The sequence below is a fragment of the Cervus elaphus genome, chromosome 21, assembly GCF_910594005.1.
Source record: "Cervus elaphus chromosome 21, mCerEla1.1, whole genome shotgun sequence".
In the NCBI taxonomy this organism is placed as follows: domain Eukaryota; kingdom Metazoa; phylum Chordata; class Mammalia; order Artiodactyla; family Cervidae; genus Cervus; species Cervus elaphus.
This window is the reverse complement of record NC_057835.1, coordinates 37,136,519-37,157,457: the sequence shown is the minus strand read 5'-3', so window position 1 is coordinate 37,157,457 and position 20,939 is coordinate 37,136,519. Positions and strand designations below refer to the sequence as shown.

General features: G+C 40.8%; 1 protein-coding gene across 11 annotated transcripts in view; it reads left to right on the top strand.

Annotated features, from left to right (window-relative positions):
* Positions 1-20,939, top strand: part of NCOA2 (nuclear receptor coactivator 2) — a 284,225-nt gene that overhangs the window by 212,253 nt on the left and 51,033 nt on the right. For all 11 annotated transcript variants that reach the window (XM_043879374.1, XM_043879380.1, XM_043879370.1 and 8 more), the window contains 3 exons: positions 12,193-12,296; positions 16,665-16,842; positions 19,197-19,385. In XM_043879374.1, coding sequence (XP_043735309.1) covers positions 12,193-12,296; positions 16,665-16,842; positions 19,197-19,385 — 471 coding nt within the window. The remainder of the gene's footprint in view (positions 1-12,192; positions 12,297-16,664; positions 16,843-19,196; positions 19,386-20,939) is intronic.

The following is a 20,939-nucleotide window of genomic DNA, read 5'->3' as shown; positions in this document are numbered from 1 at the left end:
CTCACAGCTAATACATGTAAAGCAAAAATTAATTTGAAGCCAATTTAAACCAGTAAATTTGATAGGGAGTAAGTTAATTCCTATTATGTCTTCTTCGTATTTATAATTAGTTAATTTTTATATATGCCACAGCCAACACAGATGATCATGATTAACCTCCCCAGGATTTTTTTTCTCCCCATGGGAATAGCCATGGCACTCGCTGTGTGTATATCTTTCAGTTGTAGCTCAAACTTTTCCATAAGCTTTGTTAGAGAACAAAATTGTCAGACTTTGGGGGTGGTTTGAGAGGGTGGGGCGCCACGTCACATGTGGCTTGCAGGGTCTTAGTTCCCCAACCAAGGATCAAACCTGGGCCTCCCGCAGTGAATGTGCCAAGTCTTAACCGCTGGACTGCCAAGGAATTCCCTGTTAGACTTCAGATGCCTTTTAAAATTTCTTGCAAGTGGATTTGACTGCTTTAAATAGTCTTTGTATTTGAGAGGACATAACATATAATATCCAAGAGAACTGCTCAGTTACCAGCGGCATCACAAAATTTTTTTCTGTAGCAGACAAAATTTACTGGAGAATCATAAGACCATATACAAAGAAAGGAGAGAATTTCATTGTGGGAAAGGTAGGATACCAAATTTGGGAGTCTCTGTAAATGTCAACCTTTGTTCATTTCACTTTAACCTCATTGTGCAAACTGTGGTCACCTCTTGTCCACACTTTTGCTGGGCTTTCAGACGCGCAGGTACCATAGTTTCTAAGCCCCTCACTGTGCACCTGCGGCCTGGTGAGGCCTACGAGTTTCTGTGTGAAGCTGACTCCTGTCTTCTCTTTAATTGCCTGCTGCCATAAATAGTTGTGGAAGGCTGGTTGACAACTCAGTGCCACTCCTGCTTAAATTGGAGAGATTTTATACCACACAGTATTTAAAGGGTCACTTTAAAGACAAATTCAAATCTTTTGCTGTTGTCATTATGAAACAGCAAATATTGGTTTTCTAGGATGTCTTTTGAACTGTGATAATGATAAGGAAATGATAATGATACTGTGATAATGATAAGGAAACCTCCTATTTTGGAAAATTAGAAGATCTACTTCCCAAATTATTCCCAGTCCTTTTCTTTTCACCTAATCTCTTACTGGGCTTCCCTGGTGGCTCAGATGGTCAAGAGTCTGCCTGCAATGCAAGATACCTAGGTTCAATCCCTGGGTTCAGAAGATCCCCTGGAGAAGGGAATGGCAACCCACTCTAGTATTCTTACCTGGAGAATCCCATGGACAGAGGAGCCTGGAGGGCTACAGTCCATAGGATCGCAAAGAGTCAGACACGACTGAGCGACTAGGACTTTTATTTTCAATCTCTTACTGAAGGTACAGTGGTTGTTCTCCACTATCAGTTTTACGTACGTGTGTTGGAATTTGCAAATTCAAATCCAGTTTCTCTTTGTTGTGTGGGCAAACCTTGCTGTAAAAAATTCTGTAGTGGCATATATTTGGCTTTCAAGACAAGCCAGATCCTTTCTTTTACCCAGCCTTACTTCACGTTTGGTCTGGACAGTTCAGATGCCATCCTGAGGTGACAGCCCTTCGTGCAGGAGACGAGTCGTTCATAACAACTGTCTGTCACTCTGCATGGTCAGCACTGATCACTATGCTCTCTCCCCAGAGCCCAAGTTCACAAAGTCCAGGACCTCTTGGAGATTAGTTGGGGGGCAAGGGGTACTGACATTTTGGTATGTAAAAATACGAGTTCAAATCAAAATGCTATTTCAAACATTTGAATAGATTAAACTTCTGTTTCTGTGTGATATAAAAATTATACTTGCTGTGTCATTTTTTGTGATCAAAAAAATCACAAAAGTTCTATTTTTGTGGACTAACAAGAAACAACCAAGAATGATGGCTTGATGGTCACCAGAAATGATGTACTTTGCTTGTAGTAATTGTTCAAAGTGCCTGAAATGGACTTGACTAGATCTGTCATCTTAGTAGTTAGTTGTTTCTTCTTCTCCCTAAACATTCACATAGGGATTACCTGGGATTTGTTTATGTCTTAGTCATTAATCTGCCAAATTGATCTAAATGAAACTTCAGTTTTTAGAGATTTTTTGTCCACAGGAGATTTTGGTGGTGGCAGACAGTATGATTTTCTGGAGCCCACCTCTGACAATGGGCCCTGTATGTGCCCTGTGACCCAGAAAGTAGATGCTGGGGGCCCTGGCCCTCTCTGGTGTCTGACCACGGAGACCTCTCACCAGGGACACTGGCCTCACCTTGAGATCACTTCGAGATCCAATTGCCTCGACCCCTTGCTAGTATGCCCTCCTCGAGCCTGCCTTCCGTGATTAACCAGAGCCATGCTACTCCATGTATTTATGCAAGGTTCCCAAATTGTTATCAATGCTGCACTTTACTAGGGTGATATGATTTAACATAATTTAATGTTTCAGGACTCTAAATTGGATGATTCTATGTTCTATTATCAGCTTCCTGCATTAGGTGCTTGAAACTGGGAACACCTGCTTTTTAAAAAGCCTGCTCGAAAGGTTCCCCCATGACTACTCAAGCACAAGTGAGCACCCGGGGTTCCAGGGTTGGCAGGCAGGACAGACCCCCCACCCCGGAAGTGGGTGCCTCCCTGTGAGATTGTTGGGGTCTCAGTGGGCAAAGGAGAGGCAGGTCTGCACAACTCACTGTACCAGTCTCTTCAGGAGACAAGCTTCAGGTCCTGTGTCTGCAGAGAGAAACTGGAAGGAGAAAATATCCAGAGGGGAGAAAACTGTGAGGAGAGAGCAGGCCAGCTGGTCTGACAAGAGGAACCTAAAGTGAATCAGAGCAGGAGGCATGTCAGTGACAGGCGAGTGGGAGCACGGGGTGGGCATGGAAGAATGGCCCCAGGGAAAAGGAAGGTCGAGTCCTAGGCGGTGTTCAGTCTCACAAGAGGCATTCCTCTGAACATCCACTGCTAAGGGAAAGGGAGGCTTGCGATCGGAGCCCTGTGAACCCTGAACGAAGTGGGAACTTGTGGTGGAATTGGTGAGAAGGGTAAGGGGATGTCAAGAGACCAAACCTTCTTTGTTTCCTAGCCTCTCCCCCTCCACTCCCCCTTTCTACCCTGTGCTTTTATTGGACACCATTGAGGTGGTAAGTTTCATGTTAGTCACTGAGTATCCAAAGTTAAATAAGACAAGATCCTTGCCAGCCTCTCCAGGGATGTCAGCCCTCCTCTGCCCAGCCTCACTTTCCAGATGACTCATGTAGCTCAGACAGGGACCTTCTACTTGGAGGCCAGGGCTTCTCCCAGCCCACAGTGTGGGAAGACCAAGAAATCTGATGAAGCATTCTTCCATCCTGGGTCCCCAGCAAACAGGTGGTTTGTAGACATCTATCTGGCTTGCCTCATAATTTTTTAAGAGCTAAGCATGGCTAGGAAAATCCCCGAGTCAGATTAAAAACTCCCATGATACCTAAACTACCTTTTTTTTAATGGAGCAATTCGCAACTTCCTAAATGATAGATTACCAGATGAATAAAGTTGGTCTGTTTATTTTTCTTCATCTCTGAAGTGTGGAAAGAGATGGTGCTTTGGTCAGTGAGAAGGTGCTATGTTGTTTTTTTTGTTAATAAAATCCCCAGAGTCTGGAAAGAAATACAAAGCACCCCACCCAATGCTGCCCCATTCCCCACCAGGATAGTCCTGATGCCCTTAACACTCACAGTCTCACTTCTGTCTCATCCTATTTCTACTTCATACTTGGACTACAAAAGTCAGAGCCTTAGACCCCCACTATGTTAAGTAAGCAGTGAAGCCCTTCAGAACAGCTCTTTCTAAAGAGGTACTTGTGAGTTTTAGATTCTGCATATCCTGAATTTCAGCTCCAGTGGTAAAACTGTTCAATGTTAACACATGATTGAGCACCCACTGTGTGCCAGCCAGGGAGTAAAAAGACTTCTGTTGTCAAGCAGCCAGCAACACTGTGAAAGGGACAGCTGTGGGAACAGATCAGTCATCTCACAGCCCCAGGGTCAGGGGCTGGTTAGGCACCAGGCCTTGCAGGAGCAGAGGAAGGGGTTAGCTTGATTGTTATGAGCTTCCGGAACAATGATTGGTCTTCACAGAGAACAGGTGGGAGGGGATCTGGTGCTGATGGAAGAGTCAGAAAGTACCTGAAACCTTCAAACAGCATCATGCCACTGGGGAGAGAGATAATAAATATTGCTAGGGTGTAAGGTAGGACTGGGGCTTCCCAGGTGGCTTAGTGGGTAAAGAACCTGCCTGCAATACAAGGAGATGTAAGAGACATAGGTTCGATCCCTGGGTTGGGAAGATCCCCTGGAGAAGAGCATGGCAACCCACTCCAGTATTCTTGCCTGGAGAACAGTCCATGGAATTGCAAAGAGCTGGACACGACTGAAGTGACAGCACACACACATTCAAGGTAGGACAATTAGATGAGTTATGCTGTGCTAATTAACAGAATAATGATAGAATATTTCTAGTACTTAGGCTAAAGTCCTCTTAAGGATTTTAGAAACAACTTTTCATGTAATTTCCGTATTTTAACCCATTTATGAGAAGCTTTGCATGCTCCTGTGGTATCATTTTGTTGGCATTGCTTGAGTTAACATATGTGTTTGAGAAAAGTGAAACTTTTTTTTTATAGTTTTGTCCTTTGAGAGACTGCCGTTAAATATCCTGAATGAGTGCTGAATTCAAACTTCACCTCACTTCTCACTTCTTTCATACCTACTGATTTTTTGTTTTCCTTTGTGTGGTCTCAATCTTACCTTTCAGCCTTCTAAGCAAATTCTGATTCCTCCACTCCTTATTCAGATAACTCCTAAAGCCTTAGCTGTCAGCGCCCTATGAATTAGACTTAACTGGAACCAAGCAGTTCTCGGATTTTATTTTGCCCTCAGCTCTTAATACTCCATTGCTGGAGAAGATGCAGGCAGAGACCGATGTTCTCACAATGGAGAATGAATGAATCCTGACAGCCTGGGTTTAATGACATGTGCTTGTTGCCTTTGAGTTGATCTGCCTGCAGTGCTTCTGAAGCCGTGTTGCCACAAGTTTAAACAATTTTCTTTTCTCTGTCGATGTGGTTGACTTTGTGTCTGATTTCTTTTTGTTCTTTGCCTTCCAGGATCTGTCTTTAAATTTAAGGTCCTACCTCATAGACATATATAGATTATGTAAAAGAAAGATTCTGGACAAATAGTTATATACATGCATGGTGTACTATGAAAGGTTATCCACTGTCAATTTTACCTATCAATACATTGAATATTGATAGGTAATATTGAAGTGGGGTGCTAAATAAAATGGTACATTGGTGATAGCAGATTCAGTGATAGTTCTATCAAGCAAAAGCGTTCTTTAGCCAGTTATACCCAGAATCTTTTCTGGCTACCATTTTCTCTTCCTGATCTGTGCGGTACATTCGTTTTCAAAGTAGGACATGCATATTTCAAACTTATGGCATGATGGTTGGTTCCGTGTCAGCCGTTACACCTTCCCATTGATGGAAGTGAAACCAAGCTTGTTGCTTTCTCTTGAAGCAAGGGAGCCAGAGGGCTTTGCTCGGGGGCTGGAGGAGGTATCCTTCAGATGGGTTCACTTTGCTGTTCCTTCATGCCGAAGGGAAACCATGATGCAGTAACACCAAACTCCTGAGTCAGAAAGAGAGGGAGGTGACTTGGAGCCGAAGTTCCTCCCACTCCCAAAGAAAGTGCAGCTGTGCGTTTTTAATATGCACGGCAGGAGATTTCAGCAGCCCGATGATATATAGTGCATTAATGTTGAAAAGATAAACACATTTGGAGAGCACAGGAAGGGCCTTGTGTTTTTATGTTAGCAGAATGCTTCCTAATGAATAAGAATGTGCTGCTGGCTTCACGGAGCCAGATGGCAGCTTTTCTAATTTTAGTTGGGTGCAGATGCATAATTCTCTGGTTTTACCTTCTAGAACCTTTGAGATGCTACATCACTTTCCCTGTAATATTTTATCTGTAGTGCTTGCCCAGAAACTGCCTGTCATCGTCTCAATGACTTCTCTGCTCACTCTCGGCCTGGGTCCCAGCACTGCTGGGTTGGACTGTCGCTTCACCTGAAATCCTCAATGCAGGAAAAGGTGGAAATTGTGGATGTATTCCCACTCAAGTGTTAAAATTTGTTGTGGAGGTAATTAGACTCATCTTTGACGTCAGTCTTCTGAAAAATTGATAGGTATCTGGGTGAGCGATTGCACTCATTTTGAAGCAGTGGAATTAATTACAAAACCTGCATAAAGTATCAGGTTCCCTTTTAGTTGAAGGTGCTAATACCTTAAATAATACCGCTTCCATAAAAGCAGCTCTCCTCATACTTGACCAAACTTGGGAACAACTTTTCAACTCTTACTTGTTACATGTCAGGGCATCCAAACATGGGCAGTGTTCAAATATTCTCTGTGCATAGATGTAAAAATACTCCATGGGTTATTTTTCAGGTTATATATTTTTCAGAGTGAATCACTGATAACTTGTTTCAGTTCTGACTTTTTAAAGATAATTTCCACAAGTTTTCCATGGCTTCTTCAGATGATTTTTTTTTTTTAATTTTTTTATGTATTTATGACATGTGGAATCTTAGTTCCCTGACCAGGGATAGAACCCACATACCCTGCATTGGAATCGTGGAGTCTTAACCACTGGACAACCAGCAAAGTCCCATATTCAGATGATTTTTTTTTGAGAGAGAAAAAGAAAGAGCGTAAACCTCTTAAATAATGACCATATCACCATGTCCCTCTAATGGGCAAACATTAAATAGCACTTAGGTTTCTAAGTCATTGGTGGTTGTCGCTGCTGCTGCTGCTGCTGGAATTAGAGCAATTATGTGACTGTCCCCTGGGCCATGGCTGCCGTCCCTGTGAGAGGCAGGAATCTGTTCTGGCCATATTTTCCAGAAAGGCCCTGGGAGTGCATGTTCTCAGTTCAGTTGCCTAATTAACAAGTAGATGAGACCTTCTAATGTTATAAGATTCACTAAGTTACCCAAAATCAATGAATGATGTTCTCTAAGAATATGTAAAGGTCTTTAAGAAACATACACACATCACTTCATACTTTAAAAATAGCTATATATGCTTTTTTTTCCCAAGGATAAATAAATTTTTTGCTAGAATCACAGTTTCTGTGTGTTTCTGTTCTCACCAGGAAATTTAAATTTTACTTTGTATTTGCAAATCATTTAAATATCTAGAGATTAAACGCTTCCCTACTCACCTTTCCTTTTGTTCTGAGAGAAAGCACAAGTAATAATTACTTATGAAGAAAAGCGTATGGAATATAATATTAATGATTTTCTCCCAGTTTGTGGTATGACTCATCTTAACACAGTCCCTAAAGAGATGGGGTTTGTTCTTTGCTTTGAAACTGGAAATCTAATTAATTGATATTGGATTTCTAGAGTGCCGGTGAAGGGAGGAAGGATGGGCTTGCTCTTGGAGCAGCCCCCCCAGGAGGGAGGGTCAGTAGCAGAAAGATGACAGCCGCAGCCTTGGACAGTCTCTTTAATCAGAGCTTTGCATTTGTAACATGGGGCTACTACAAAGACCTAAAGCTATTTCATGGCATTTTTGTCTTTAGCGGGGTGAGGAAGAAAAGGACAGACTTACTGTTTTCATTGTCACTCTCTCAGGTCATATTCTTTACCTAAAAAGAACAAACTTAATAGTCAAAGTGCAGAAGAACTGGAGAGCAGGGCACGGAGGAGAAAGCTTTTTGTAGGCTCTGAAAATTCAGTTTTATCATCTCTTTTTTCAGTGTAAGAGTTCCACCTGTAATAATGAGATTTCATAAGGTTTTGATCATTTGAAATGATTTGGGATGATCTTTCAGTAAACTGTGGAGTTTACTGAAGGATATTTTTGTAACAATATATTTTTATGGTTAATGGATGCAAAATATAGAAAAGTAAATATAATTTGTGACCACTGAGAAAACTGCCTAATTTAAAAATATTAAATAGTATGTTTTAGTATAGTAATGGCTGTTCTTACAGAAGTATAAATATATCTAAGGATTTAAGCTTATTTATATCTAGGACATAAAAATAGCATACTCATTCTTGAAATGCTCCCACAAAATACCAATGTATGTCTGGGTAACATGACAAGATACCTCAAAGGAGTTTTTTTCTTCCTCCTATTTGACTATAAAGCCCAAATGAACTTTGTACAGAGGTGGTAATTACTTCATGAAAAGTACCCAAATAATATAAATTCATGGCCAGTTTAAGTTAGATTCAGATTACCTTGGTAAAGCCATAGTTCTGTGTATTTTCTATCACTTCATACTATTGAGATTTTAATATTGAGAAGTTGCCAGAGCACAAATCTAATACAGCATTGAATAGATGACAAGTTAACAAAAAATAAAAATAAATATGTATAGATCTTCAATGAGGACAGGCATAAAGGACCCTACATTCTTTACCCTTTTTTTCTTATTTACTTATTCTATGAGTAGTGAACAGTTCCCATTCTCTGAGTAAATATATGAATGGCATTGTGTGAACATTGAACATTTTAAAAGTTCTCTTGCAGATACTCAGTGGCCTCATCTGGAATTTTCTTTGCCTGCACACTAACATAATTTCAGATTGACCTTGGGAAATTTTTTGTTGTTTTCCTCCTGAGTCCGGGATTCCTAAAATTCCAGCTTAGACAAATTGTTGGCCATCATTCCTGAACACTGGTTTCAGAGGCCAGGCTGAGATTTCCCCCGGAACAGATGCCACACATCCGTTGCTTTTGCCATGCACTCACGTAACCCACAGAATCCAACACCACTACAGGGGATGTGAAGTATTTTCATCTCTGTCCAGCCTTTTTTTTTTTTTTAAAAAAAAAAAAATCTCTTTTTTGAATTTAAAGTTAGTTCCTCACTGTACAGCCCTAAGTTCTCATTTGACTCAGTAGATGCCCCCTACCCCCTGCCCCCAGCAAGATATATCCTCTCATCCCACAAGGACCCTTCATCCCACCTGGACCGCGAGCATGACTGAACACATAGCAGGACACCAAGACACATGGACAGCATTCCTGGCCGGTTTTCCTCATGCCAGCCCTGCATTCTCTGTGAGCGCCTGTTCACTGCTGCTTTTCTCCTTCCAGAAATGTATCAGGTGAATGTTAGAAAGAGGGAAAGAATGACATGGTTGATGACTGCAGTTTTTTAGGGTGATAATTATTTTATATCCAGGCTTTCCAGTAGATCCAAAACACATGTTTTGCCCCCTCTGAATCATCTCTTACATTAAATTTTAGGCCCTTAACCTAAATTATGATCTGTAGATTCCTAAAGATGAAAGAAAATGATAATCTCATGCTCTGTATTTTCTGATAAGCATCAAAAATTCAGTGCCTGAACAAATTGCTAGAACATTTGGAATACTCCAGTCTGAAAGTCTGTCACTGTTTAGGAACCTGCATGATTGAGTTTTTCCAAGTTTGAATTTTTTAATTCCACAAAATACTGAATGGATTCAGGAAACTTTGGGGTCTTCAGCATGATAATCAGATCCTCAAAATGTAAATATCTCACAAAGTATATTGATTGTCTCTGAAAGACTTGGGAAATAAAGATACACGGAGGTAATATATAATTCAAGGATTATTGGCAATGTTTTATAACAACTTGAAGTGGACTATGATGTATTAAAATGTTGAATCACTTTATTGCACACCAGAAACTGAATTAATATTGTATATCAACTGTTCTTCAGGTTTTTTTTACCAAAGGACTTGGAAATGGATTATCAGAAACATTGTCATTTTGTATTATTTTGCCCTAAAATGAGGCTGAGGATTACTCAGTCTGCACAGTTTTAACACTCCTACACCTGAATGCCACCGCATTGAAGACAAAAAGTAAATAAAAGGGAATGCACAGACATTTATAATATCTATTACATGACTTTTGCGATTCAGTAGTCATGAAACTCAGGGATCCTTTAGGCCTAAACCTGCAGAGACTTCACAGGGCAGGGCTGCTAAATCAGAGGAAAAGTAGGTGAAGCAGCAGCTGACGGTGGCTGTCCTGTCCCTGGACTGATGTGGGGAAGGGAGCAGAAACTGAAGAGAAATATACAGCTTCTCAGAGTGAACTGGGGGTGGGGGGAGTATGCCCCAACATGTATTTACTTGGGGGTTATTTGGCAATGAAAAAATTTCTGGGAAAAATGGGGAAGGGGGAAGAGGAGTGCCTGAGATCCCGCCTGCCCCAGGTGAGAATGACTGAAGCACTGGGCTGAGACCAAGCCAGCAGCTAGGGCGAGGGACCTACAGTCGACAGCTGGGGAGGGCAGCAAGGAAAGATGAAGGGAGGACTAGCACATCCTCACATGCTGAGTTATAAAGGCTATTAGACAAGTCACAGCTCTATTTATAGCCGGTCACAATTATTCAGATCTAAGCAGGTGAATCAGGAATGTCGCAGAGTCACTGAGAAAACAGATACTCCCTGCTTCTAACCTCTGCCTTTGGAACTCAGTCAGGAGCAGCTAATAAAGACAGATATGCTAGTAGTAAGTTGTATTTGTAAGCTACTTTATGGGTTTTTTGTTTTGTTTTTCCTTGTTTTTAGCTGTGCTGCACGACAGGTGGGATCTTAATTCCCCAGCCAGGAATTGAACCCATACCCCCTGCATGGGAGGCTCGGAGTCTTAAACACTGGAACACTAGGGAAGGCCCTTACTTTCTGGTTTTTAAAGTGTGTTTTACATATCCCATTTACTCCTGTCACAGCCCATGAAGCAAGAAGGCAGGAACTGAGGCCTCCAAAAGTTGAAGTGACATGCTCTGACTTGTACTAGTGGCTGAGCTGAGACTTGAACTACACAGGCCCTCTTCCCTTTTCCACTGATACATATGCATGTGGAAGATTTTCACCAAGATTTAGAGGGCCTGCATAATTCCTAATTATTTTCTATAGGCTCCCAGGTACAAATTAAGCTTTACAGGCTTTCACAAATACTGTGTAAAATCTTCTGTTACAAAAAAAAAAGAAGCAGGGCCTGCTAAGTTCATGAAAGCAAGTTGATTCTGAGTACTGAATTGATTTACAGTTTCCTTTGTGGTTCAGTCTCTCAGTCGTGTCCGACTCTTTGTGACCCCATGGACTGCAGCACACCAGGCTTCCCTATCCTTCATGTCCTTCACTGTCTCCCAGAGTCTGCTCAAACTCATGTGCATTGAGTCGGTGATGCCATCCAACCATCTCATCCTCACAGTTTTCTTGACTTGCATTTAATTACAGTGATAACATGCAGTGTAAACAAGGCTATAATTTATTCCAGGACAAATAATTGGCACATTGTGTTGTGTTGTTTTCTAGCAAATTGTTGAGATGTATCTTGTTATGCTTTAAACTTTTCCTGGTATTCTCGAAATAACCTATTTGCATATACATTGATGACTGTGCATCTGTTTCTTCCACGAGCCTTTTCCATGACGGAATGTCTTCCCAGGCCTGGTGGGAAGTTGCTTTGCCCATTTGAGTCCAGGAGCCCAGGCTACGCATCTCTGAACTAGATGAAAGGGCTGCCATCGAAATTCTCCGAGTGCCTGATAGGGTGTCTCACTCTCTGCCTCATGTCGTTAAGCACCTTCCTCCAGACAGGGGCCAGTCTTTCTGGTTATTCTAAATGAGAAGGTGACAAGAGGTGGGACAGTCCAAAAGCCACAGGAGCATCTTGTGGAAGCAGCAACAGTGGTCAGGACTCATTTTTATTCCTTCAGACATATCTCTGATTTCTCTCCTGAAGCCTGAACTACAGGCTCCCGGTCAGTCATACCTGCATGGGGAGTCTGCAGAAAGCCCTAATTGTGCTGCAGCATATAACAGTTTTGCAGTCTTTAAAAAAAAAAAAAAATGCTTGCTGGGGACTGGCATGAAACCTCTAAACTCATTTTATCGGCAGCCTAAAAGGGGCTCTGAGCCACAGGTCCTGGAGGTGAAAAGTTAATGTTCTAGCTCCCACTTCCAGCAGTTTCTCCTGTGCCATGGCAGCAGGGATGTTCTCTAACTCTTTACAGTCTGATCTGATCCTGCTGAAGATTTTTTTTTTTAAGTCATAACAATAAAAATGTTCTTGTGTCACTCTGTCCTTGAAATAGCACACTGGTTAATTCACACTCGTGTTTGTTGCAGAGAAAGCAGCAGCTGCCAACATCGATGAAGTGCAGAAGTCAGATGTATCGTCCACGGGGCAGGGGGTCATTGACAAGGATGCGCTGGGGCCAATGATGCTGGAGGTATTTCACCCTGCTGTTGATCTTCCCAGTATTCTGTTTAATCTTTCAGTGAATGCTGCTCTATTTAAAATGGACCACCAATAAGGTCCTACTGTATAGCACAGGGAACTCTACTCAATGTTATGTGACAGCCTGCATGGAGGGGAATTTGAGGGAGAGAACGGACACATGTATACGTATGGCTGAGTCCCTTGGCTGTCCACCTGAAACTTATCACAGCATCGTTAACTAGCTAAACTCCAATCTCAAATAAATAGTTTAAAAAAAAAACCAAAATTCATTTTTAAGTGAATATAATTTAAGGCTAATCCACATTTACTTTTCACTCTTAAGATGGAAGTACTACTGACCTCTTGAGCTCACTAATATGTATCTAAAATTTACTCCTGGTTCCAGCTTACATACCTTTCAAACTGATAATGTAGAATTAAATTATAACTAGATTAGAATATAAATTTGACCAACTTTAAGTGCTAGTTGAGCATTCATTTCATAAGCACTCATTTTCAGAAGTCCTGTTAAATTCTGTGATATATTGTGTTTTGAAATGTTGCCAGAATTCTTAGATTTTCACCTGTGCAAGTACAGATACTTATGTGTACAGGCTAAAATTTGAGGACCAAATAGAGGTTTACACTTTTTATTTATGCTACATGAATCTAGATTATTGGTTTCATAAAGACAAAAATTGAAGTAATATTCAGAACTTTTAAGATAAGCATCACTGCAATGGGTGGCCTTAACTGCCATTTCTTTTTGAGAGGGGCCAACTTTTTTTTAATTGGAGTATAATATGTAATTGTTTTACAGTGTTGTGTTCATTTCTGCTGTACAACAGTGTGAATCAGCTGTGAGATTGCATATATCTCCTCCTCTTGATTAACTGCCATTTCTTTATTAACTTTAGGAATCTTCCTGACCAGACTACTATCTAGAATTTGTTAAGTCCCACTTTCTTATTTTATTAACCCAGTACAGTATTAAGCATCAAATTCTTTGCTGTACCTATTCCAAAATTAAAATTCTGGATGTAGGCTATGGTAAGATGAGGGGGAGGAAATGTCAGTGAATATATAACAAGAAGCAGAGGAGCCCTGAGACATAAATTATGTCAGTTCTCAGGATAATTTACTCTGCTGATGATATGATGAGATTGAAAATTATCACATGGCCAGAAGGTTTGCAGCATTGCCGTTGTAGAATTGCTTCACTGGCAGCCACCGCACATACAGAAGAAATTAGGATTTTTAAAGCAAAGATAACCAGTTGGCGCATAAGATGATTTTTATTTTTAGAAAGTCTAATTCTGTGAAAATCTACTGTATAATGGGGCTAGGGAGACACAGAAAAAAATGTAAAGATTGTCTGACCCAGTCTTTATTTTTAGAGACGACAAAATTCAACCCTTGGGGCTACCCTGCTGGCCAAAAGACTTTAAAGGACCCTATGTTGGGCCCTGCTTATTTCTCTTTTATCACTGGCTTGAAAACATGTAATAACAATTTTTAGAGAAAAAGCAAAAACACACTTAACCTGATTTTCCAGAGCTGACAAGGCACTGGAAGGCCAGAGAGTGCTGCTTCCTACTTGGTTCTTAGAAGCAGCTGAGAAAACCCTTAACTAGGCGGACTCTTAGAATTCGATGAAAGAACTGGAAACAAAATTCATTTGGAAATGATGGGGAATTGTAATTATTACAGTTAGGAAAATCCCATATACCTGTGTTTATTACTTACATTGGGGGTGACTTAAAGTAGGGTGGAAGCTCTTGGGAAGATTTTCAAGGCTTCTAAAAAGAGATGCTGGCAGTAATCACAAGGCTATGACTCAAACTCTTTGAGAGCAAGCTCATTAATTGCAGAAATCAGATTGCTAGATGTCAACGAATCTTATCTCATAAGATCAAATCCACATTTTCACTGTTGCAAAATAGTCTTCTGAGAATTCAGTGCATTGAGCAAACACCTGTATAGCAGGACTTCAGTGCTAAATATGTGAGAGGTAATGCTTTGAATCTAGAGACTTAAGGTTTGAATTTGCATCTTTTCCCTGTTAACATGTAATAATTTAAACAGAGAAAACTTGCTCTCATTGAGCCATTCTAGGCATAGATGCACACTCATACTTACATCATAGCATAGTAGTTGCTAGGCAACAAAACTAAATGTCAGTTTTTTTTTTCATCAGAGCATATCATAGTGAGCTTTAAGAAAACAAATAGTTTTAAAAGGTGAATGAATTTCATCTTTCCACTATATCTTTACCATTGTATAAAGCAGTAGGAAGCCACATGCACATCCAAAAGTGACCCATAGATAATATTATCATGACAATCCCTGTTCAAGGTATGTTTAAAGCTGTGAGTTTAAAAGAACACTTAGTACATAACTAATCAACTGATTTACTTCTTGACCTCCCTCCCTACATACCCCATATACACATGCGCACACACTTACACAAGGTTTCCAACAGTTGGTGCCAACCTATCATGGAAAGCTATTTACACAATCTTGCTTTGGCTTGCACACCAATGGGAACATCACAGCGAACATTTAAGAAGAGCTTAAAACAAAATGGTGTCTGTATATATGTATATACGTGTGTGTGTGTATACATATACATGTGTATATATATACACATACATACATATATGTATATATTTTAAGAACTTTTCATTGTTGCCTTATGGTCAGTTCTAATTTGAGACAGTGCATAGTTTTGTCATGAAAATAGAATTAAAGATGAAATATTTCAAAGAAAGCTCACAGAATAAGAGCCTGTTAAATAATAACTTAAGGAAAAAGCAAACTAGAGGAAAAAGTAAAACACTATGCCCCATTCATGCACATTGTTATATTGGTGTGTCCATGAAACATCCATGTGAAAAACTAGAAATACACAGCCTGAAGAAACTGGCATGAACTGGGTGGACCCCTTGGCCCTGATCCAAGGAATGCCTGGTCACTATCAAGCCTCATCCAGCCCTAATCGCTCCCTGATCCATAAAACAGCTCTGACAAATGCAGATCAAAAAGGGAAAGGAGGCAGAACTAAGAGAAACTCACTGAGCGCCCAGACTTTGCATTGTCCAGGCGACCGTGACAAGAAGGCGCTCTGGGTCAACGCTGGGGGAGAGCTCTGTGCCTCCTGGGAATCAAAGCACAAGCTTTGGAGTCAGTCCACCCGGATTTGCATCCCAGCTCTGGTTGCAAGAGCTTGGGCAAATCACTTACCCTCTTTGAGTCTCAGTTTTTCCTTCTTCTGTAAATTGGCAAAGGGAGAACATTCCTTCCAGGATTGTGAATGTTAAAATGACACAGTGGTAAATTCCCTCACAATCCAATGGTTAGGACCCTGCGCTCTCACTGCAAAGGGCCCCAGGTTTGCTCACTGGTCAGGGAACTAAAATTCCACAAGCTGCACAGCACGGCCAAAAAAATAAAAAAGTAAAAATGACACAGTGTGTTTAAGGCTCAGTAAATGTGTCGATATCTACTATCATGTCCTGAAATGATCCTCCGCCCTTCGTCTCCTTCCCTAATCTGTTTCGGAACGATAGCAAAGTGAACCATGCACCCATCACAGGAAAAATGCTCCTGCTCTCCAGTGATTTAGGAACCTATGTCTTAACAACTTGGAGAGTAAAGAAATACAGCCAGGCACAATTAGTTAACTTTCTTTCCCTCAGTGTTAGAAACTTAAACCCCAAGGCCCTGTGTAGTCTCAGCCTGAGGTCCCCAGGAAGACAGGTTTGTCACATCAGAGACACACTTCCCAGAACCTTCCCCCACTGACACCAGACAATAAGGGATTGATGTTGCTTCAAAAGGTCTGAGATCATTTTCAATTATTTTCATTTAAGACTTGGCAGCTTAGCAAAATTTTCTGATTTTTTTTCCCTTGACATTTATCCTTAAACTGTGGGAAATTATCAGTAACTTCTCCCTCGGATTGTATTCCACGAGTAATTATACCAAAGGAAAGTAATAGCTCTGAACTGGATCAGTAACATACGAGTTGTTCTCCGCCTTGTGGAGTACATCCATCTCATTCAGAAAATATAGATAAATGCCTGCATACTCTTAACGTGGCAGTAATTATCTCCTGATAAAGTAACAGGGTGAGTGTTTGTCATTTAGTTTATGACAAGAAATCCTGATGTAGGCTCTGTCCCACTTTCTAAGATGGAATCATCTCACCAAGAAAAATGTGTTCGTTGTTTCTGAATGCGAAGAGAGGGGGGAGAGAGATCTCTTTTCTTCTCCATGAGTGCATCATGTTTCTCTTAAAAGGACCGTTCCCTTCTTAACAGTTGCACGTGACCTTCCGCTGCAGTCTTTCTAACACAGTTTGTGCCTCTTCCCGTAGGCCCTTGATGGGTTCTTCTTTGTAGTGAACCTGGAAGGCAACGTTGTGTTTGTTTCAGAGAATGTGACACAGTACCTAAGGTATAACCAGGAAGAGCTGATGAACAAAAGTGTCTATAGCGTTCTGCACGTTGGGGACCACACCGAATTCGTCAAAAACCTGCTGCCAAAGTCCATAGGTAAATGAATGTCCTCCGGGTCTCTCCTCACCACCCCACACCACCCCCGCCCCCACACGCACGTCGTCTTGGCCAGCAGGAGGTGAAACAGAACTCTCTTACGTCTGTCGGGGATAACAGTAACTGTTTTAAGAGATGCTTGTGTTAAATTTTTTACGCTTAGAAGTCATGGAGAAAAGGCCATCTGTAGATATTGGTCTATGAATGATCGTTTTGACCCTATATTTAAAGTAAGTGAAAGGACTTCGTATGGAAAGCAGTCATATGGCAACTATTTTCATGGGGTTTGTTTGGTGGGTTTTTTCAAGACAGTGCCCAATTGCCTCCCACCCTATCCAGTGCCAGCCGACTCTGTTTTGTCCTTTTTCTCCATGACCACTTAAGAAGTAGAAGGTCACGAGAAGCTTGAGATTGAGTTTATTTTGAGTCCCGGCTTGTGAAGAGTATGATGTGGGTGTATACAACGTTCTAAAAATAAAATGTGAAGGAACAAGTGGCGTGTTGCGGTTCGGATGCTCTCAGCCTGGGAGCCCGAAATGGGCTCTTTGGCTTCACAGACCCTCCAGTGGCTCTGCAGGGAACCTGGCCACGCACTGCCTCCTTCCCCACCCACTGCTGCCCCTTCCTGCCCTCCTCATCTTGACCTGGAGATGCTGCCCCAAAGTGTCCATGATCATAAAGGGCCATATTTTAAAGTGGGTGATTCACTGCATGGGCCCACCTCAATGGCTGCTTGGGGAGCATAACTGTTCCCACTCACTCAGTGCTCTTTTTTAATATTCTCACTTAAGCTGATGATGCTAAGAACATCTTCATGGCTAAAAAGAGGTGCATATTTTAGTAGAGAATAAAGTCAAGTCCTGAGTTAGCAAATATTTTTGTTCCTTTTCTTAAAACTGTTTATACTAGCTGGTCTCATTGTCACCACAGTAAATAGGAAAAGGTCCTTTCACATTCCATTATGGCTAGCTTTTCTTTTAATAGGATAACCCTTTGTTTAAAGTGACTGCAACAGTAATACAAAATGTGAGATCCTTTTATTATATTCTCTAGTAAATGAATAAGAAAATGGGATTTCTTATTTCAAATAGCTAGTATTTTCAAATCTCTTCAGTAATGTTATGATTTCATCAAAGGACCTGTACTTGTTAATTCACTATTATTATTCACTTGTCTAAAGAGCTCTCTGCCTGACTTTATATTGTATTTTTTTTATACTTTCAAATTATTATTAACCTGAGTTAATAAGAGGTCTTTTTTTCTTTGATTATTCTATGTAGTCTCCTTTATGTAAATAAGCTTTTAAGAATACTGACGGTAAAATAAACTTTTCAGATGTCTATATAAAGCTAGCTGTGGTTCCTTCAGTAAAGCAGTTTCTTGCAGTTAACTTGGTATTTCCTTTTTCTCTCCAGGATTTGTTTCCTTCTTTCAGCCTCTGCAGCCCAGTGTCTGTGGTGTTAGCATTGTGGGACCTAACTGGTCTTTCAGATGTTTTCTAGCTAGTGACTTTTGAGAGTGCTTTGCTTATCTTATGACTAGCCCTTTTTTATTTCTCTTTTTGGTTTCTCTAATGCATCTCAAAAATTAAAAAAAAAGAGATGTCTTTCTTCTCATCCATCATCTTTGTCTTGAATTAATATATATGTTTAATATATTGGTATTAAATTCCTAAGTATTGATAAGAAAATAGAAGATACAGTATAGTAGTATTTCATTGAAAAGGAATAAATGACATTAGCAGTGTATTCTCAAGATTATTTCAGTCTTAATGAAGAAATATACATGAAGGAAAAAAGGATACAGCCCAATTACAGATGATACTCCTAAAATTTTGGTGAAGTTTTAGGGAAGAGGGATCAGTAAGAAGCAGCAGTGTGAGATGCCTAGAGTTGCTGGTTACATAACTAGCGGACCTCAAGCCTTGGAGCAGGAGTACATGTGGGTAGGAGACATGGAGAAGTCCTCACCTTTTAGATGAGGTAGCAGGTGCAGAGACAGGTCCATGTGGGACCGGGTATGGACAGTGGTGGGGGCAGATCTTGTGCTCAGCAACATGAAAGGTCCAGCTGGATGGGTAAGAGGGAGCTGGTTAGAAATCAGGGCCTGAACTTGAAGGGAAAGAGTCTGGATGAAGAGTAAGCAGTATGAAAGACATTTGAGATTCCCACGAAGTTTCCCAAGAATTCACCCAGTCATTCTTCCCCTATAGATTTTGAAGTTACTTAGAAAAGTGTAAACACTATATAAAAGTAAAATCACTGCGTGTTTCCTACACCGTTTTGATAACTTGGCAGAAGCCAGTCTAATGCTAGTTTGTTTACCCTGTTGGGTTGCTCTTGCCTTTTGCTCAGTGAACGGGGGAGCTTGGTCCGGCGAACCTCCCAGGCGGAACAGCCATACTTTCAACTGTCGGATGCTGGTAAAACCTTTACCTGAGTCAGAAGAGGAAGGTCATGATAACCAGGAAGCACATCAGAAATATGAAACTATGCAGTGCTTTGCTGTCTCTCAACCAAAGTCCATCAAAGAAGAAGGAGAAGGTAGGGGCCACTTCTCTAAGATACGTTAATATCATGCATTCCTGTGCTACTTCTTTCACACTTAAATCTGAAACTAGAGGCCACACAAAGGAAAATTTAGAGGCAGTTCCTTTGTTCTTTTTACCTACTTAACAATTCTTGTGATCAATTTAATTATCAAGTCTTTAAAACAGCACTATCCAATAGAATTTTCTGTGATGATGGCAGTGTTATGTATCTTCAATGTCCAGCCCAACCACTGCTAGCCGCAGGTAGCTGTTGAGAATCTGAAATGTCAGTAATGCAACTGGGGACCAAATTGTCTGTTTTGTTAAGTCTTCATTTAAATACCCGCCGTGTGGCTAGTAGCTACCCTGCCAGAGCAATTCCACTAGTATTGAACCTCTCAGGGATCCTATGTATCTCTGAACATCTGCAGCAAGGTCCAAGCCACACCTTGGAAAATACCCACAATACAAAGAACATCTGTTGTATACTTGCAAGGGATTAATGAATTTTCTGTGGTCTGTCTATGGATGCTGCATCCAGAATAAGAGAGGATGGAGATGGGAGCGGGAGAGGGAGAAGAGTTCCAAACTGTAAGCTCTTAGGTGCTTCCCTTTAAAGAGATACTGATATAGTGTCCACGCCTATGCCTTCTGAGGAGCTTGCTCTACACCTCTGAGACTGTCGCTCTCTATGATATGGGACAGTGCTGAATATGGCCTCCTGTGTGTGTAGCTGAAGGGAAAGAGCCGAGGCCCATCAGTCCGTGGAAACACTGCAGGCCTTGTAATCAGACAGGCCAGCTCCTGCATCAGCTGCGAACCAGCGCTGACTGTGGGCAAGCTTCTCAACCTCTCTGAACACCCAGGTAGTCTCTTAACCCATGAAATCAACAATTCCAGTATCACAGTGTAATAAGGATTAAATGAGCATGCCTGGACCATGATTGGCATAGATATTTAATGCCCTTTTCAAAAAATATGTAAGTAATTTTTAATTTAAATTTTATTGGAAAGGAAGTAATTGAGCTGTCACAGATGATACATAGTTTTCAAAGGTAAATTTTTACGTAGAGATGGAATGTCAAGCTGTTTTATTCTCCTGTATGCAACAGAGTAAGTGCTGCTAATTCATCTGTAATATTCTAAAGCCATATTCTATAGCTGAGCTAATTTATGGTTTTGTGCTGTATATGTCAACATGTTTGTCCATTTAAAATCTGATTCCGAATGTTTACATAGTATAACAATAAGAGTAGGGTTTCTGAGCCATGGTGCACTCATGTTCAAGTCCTCGCTTCCCCAAAATTTTGTGATGTTGGGCAAGTTACCGAAACTTCATGCTTTGGCTTCTCCTCTGTTAAGTGGAGATAATGCAAGTGCCTGCCTCATAGAGTTGTTAAGAGGATTAAATGAATCAGTAGCCTATAAAGCAGCTAGAAAGATGTCTATCTCATAGTAACTGCTCAAAAATTTAGCTTTTATTATGTTGAAGATGAGGATTTCATTTATTTTTGTGATACGCACTACTATTGAATATGTTTAAAAACATTCTTTCCCAAATTTAAAA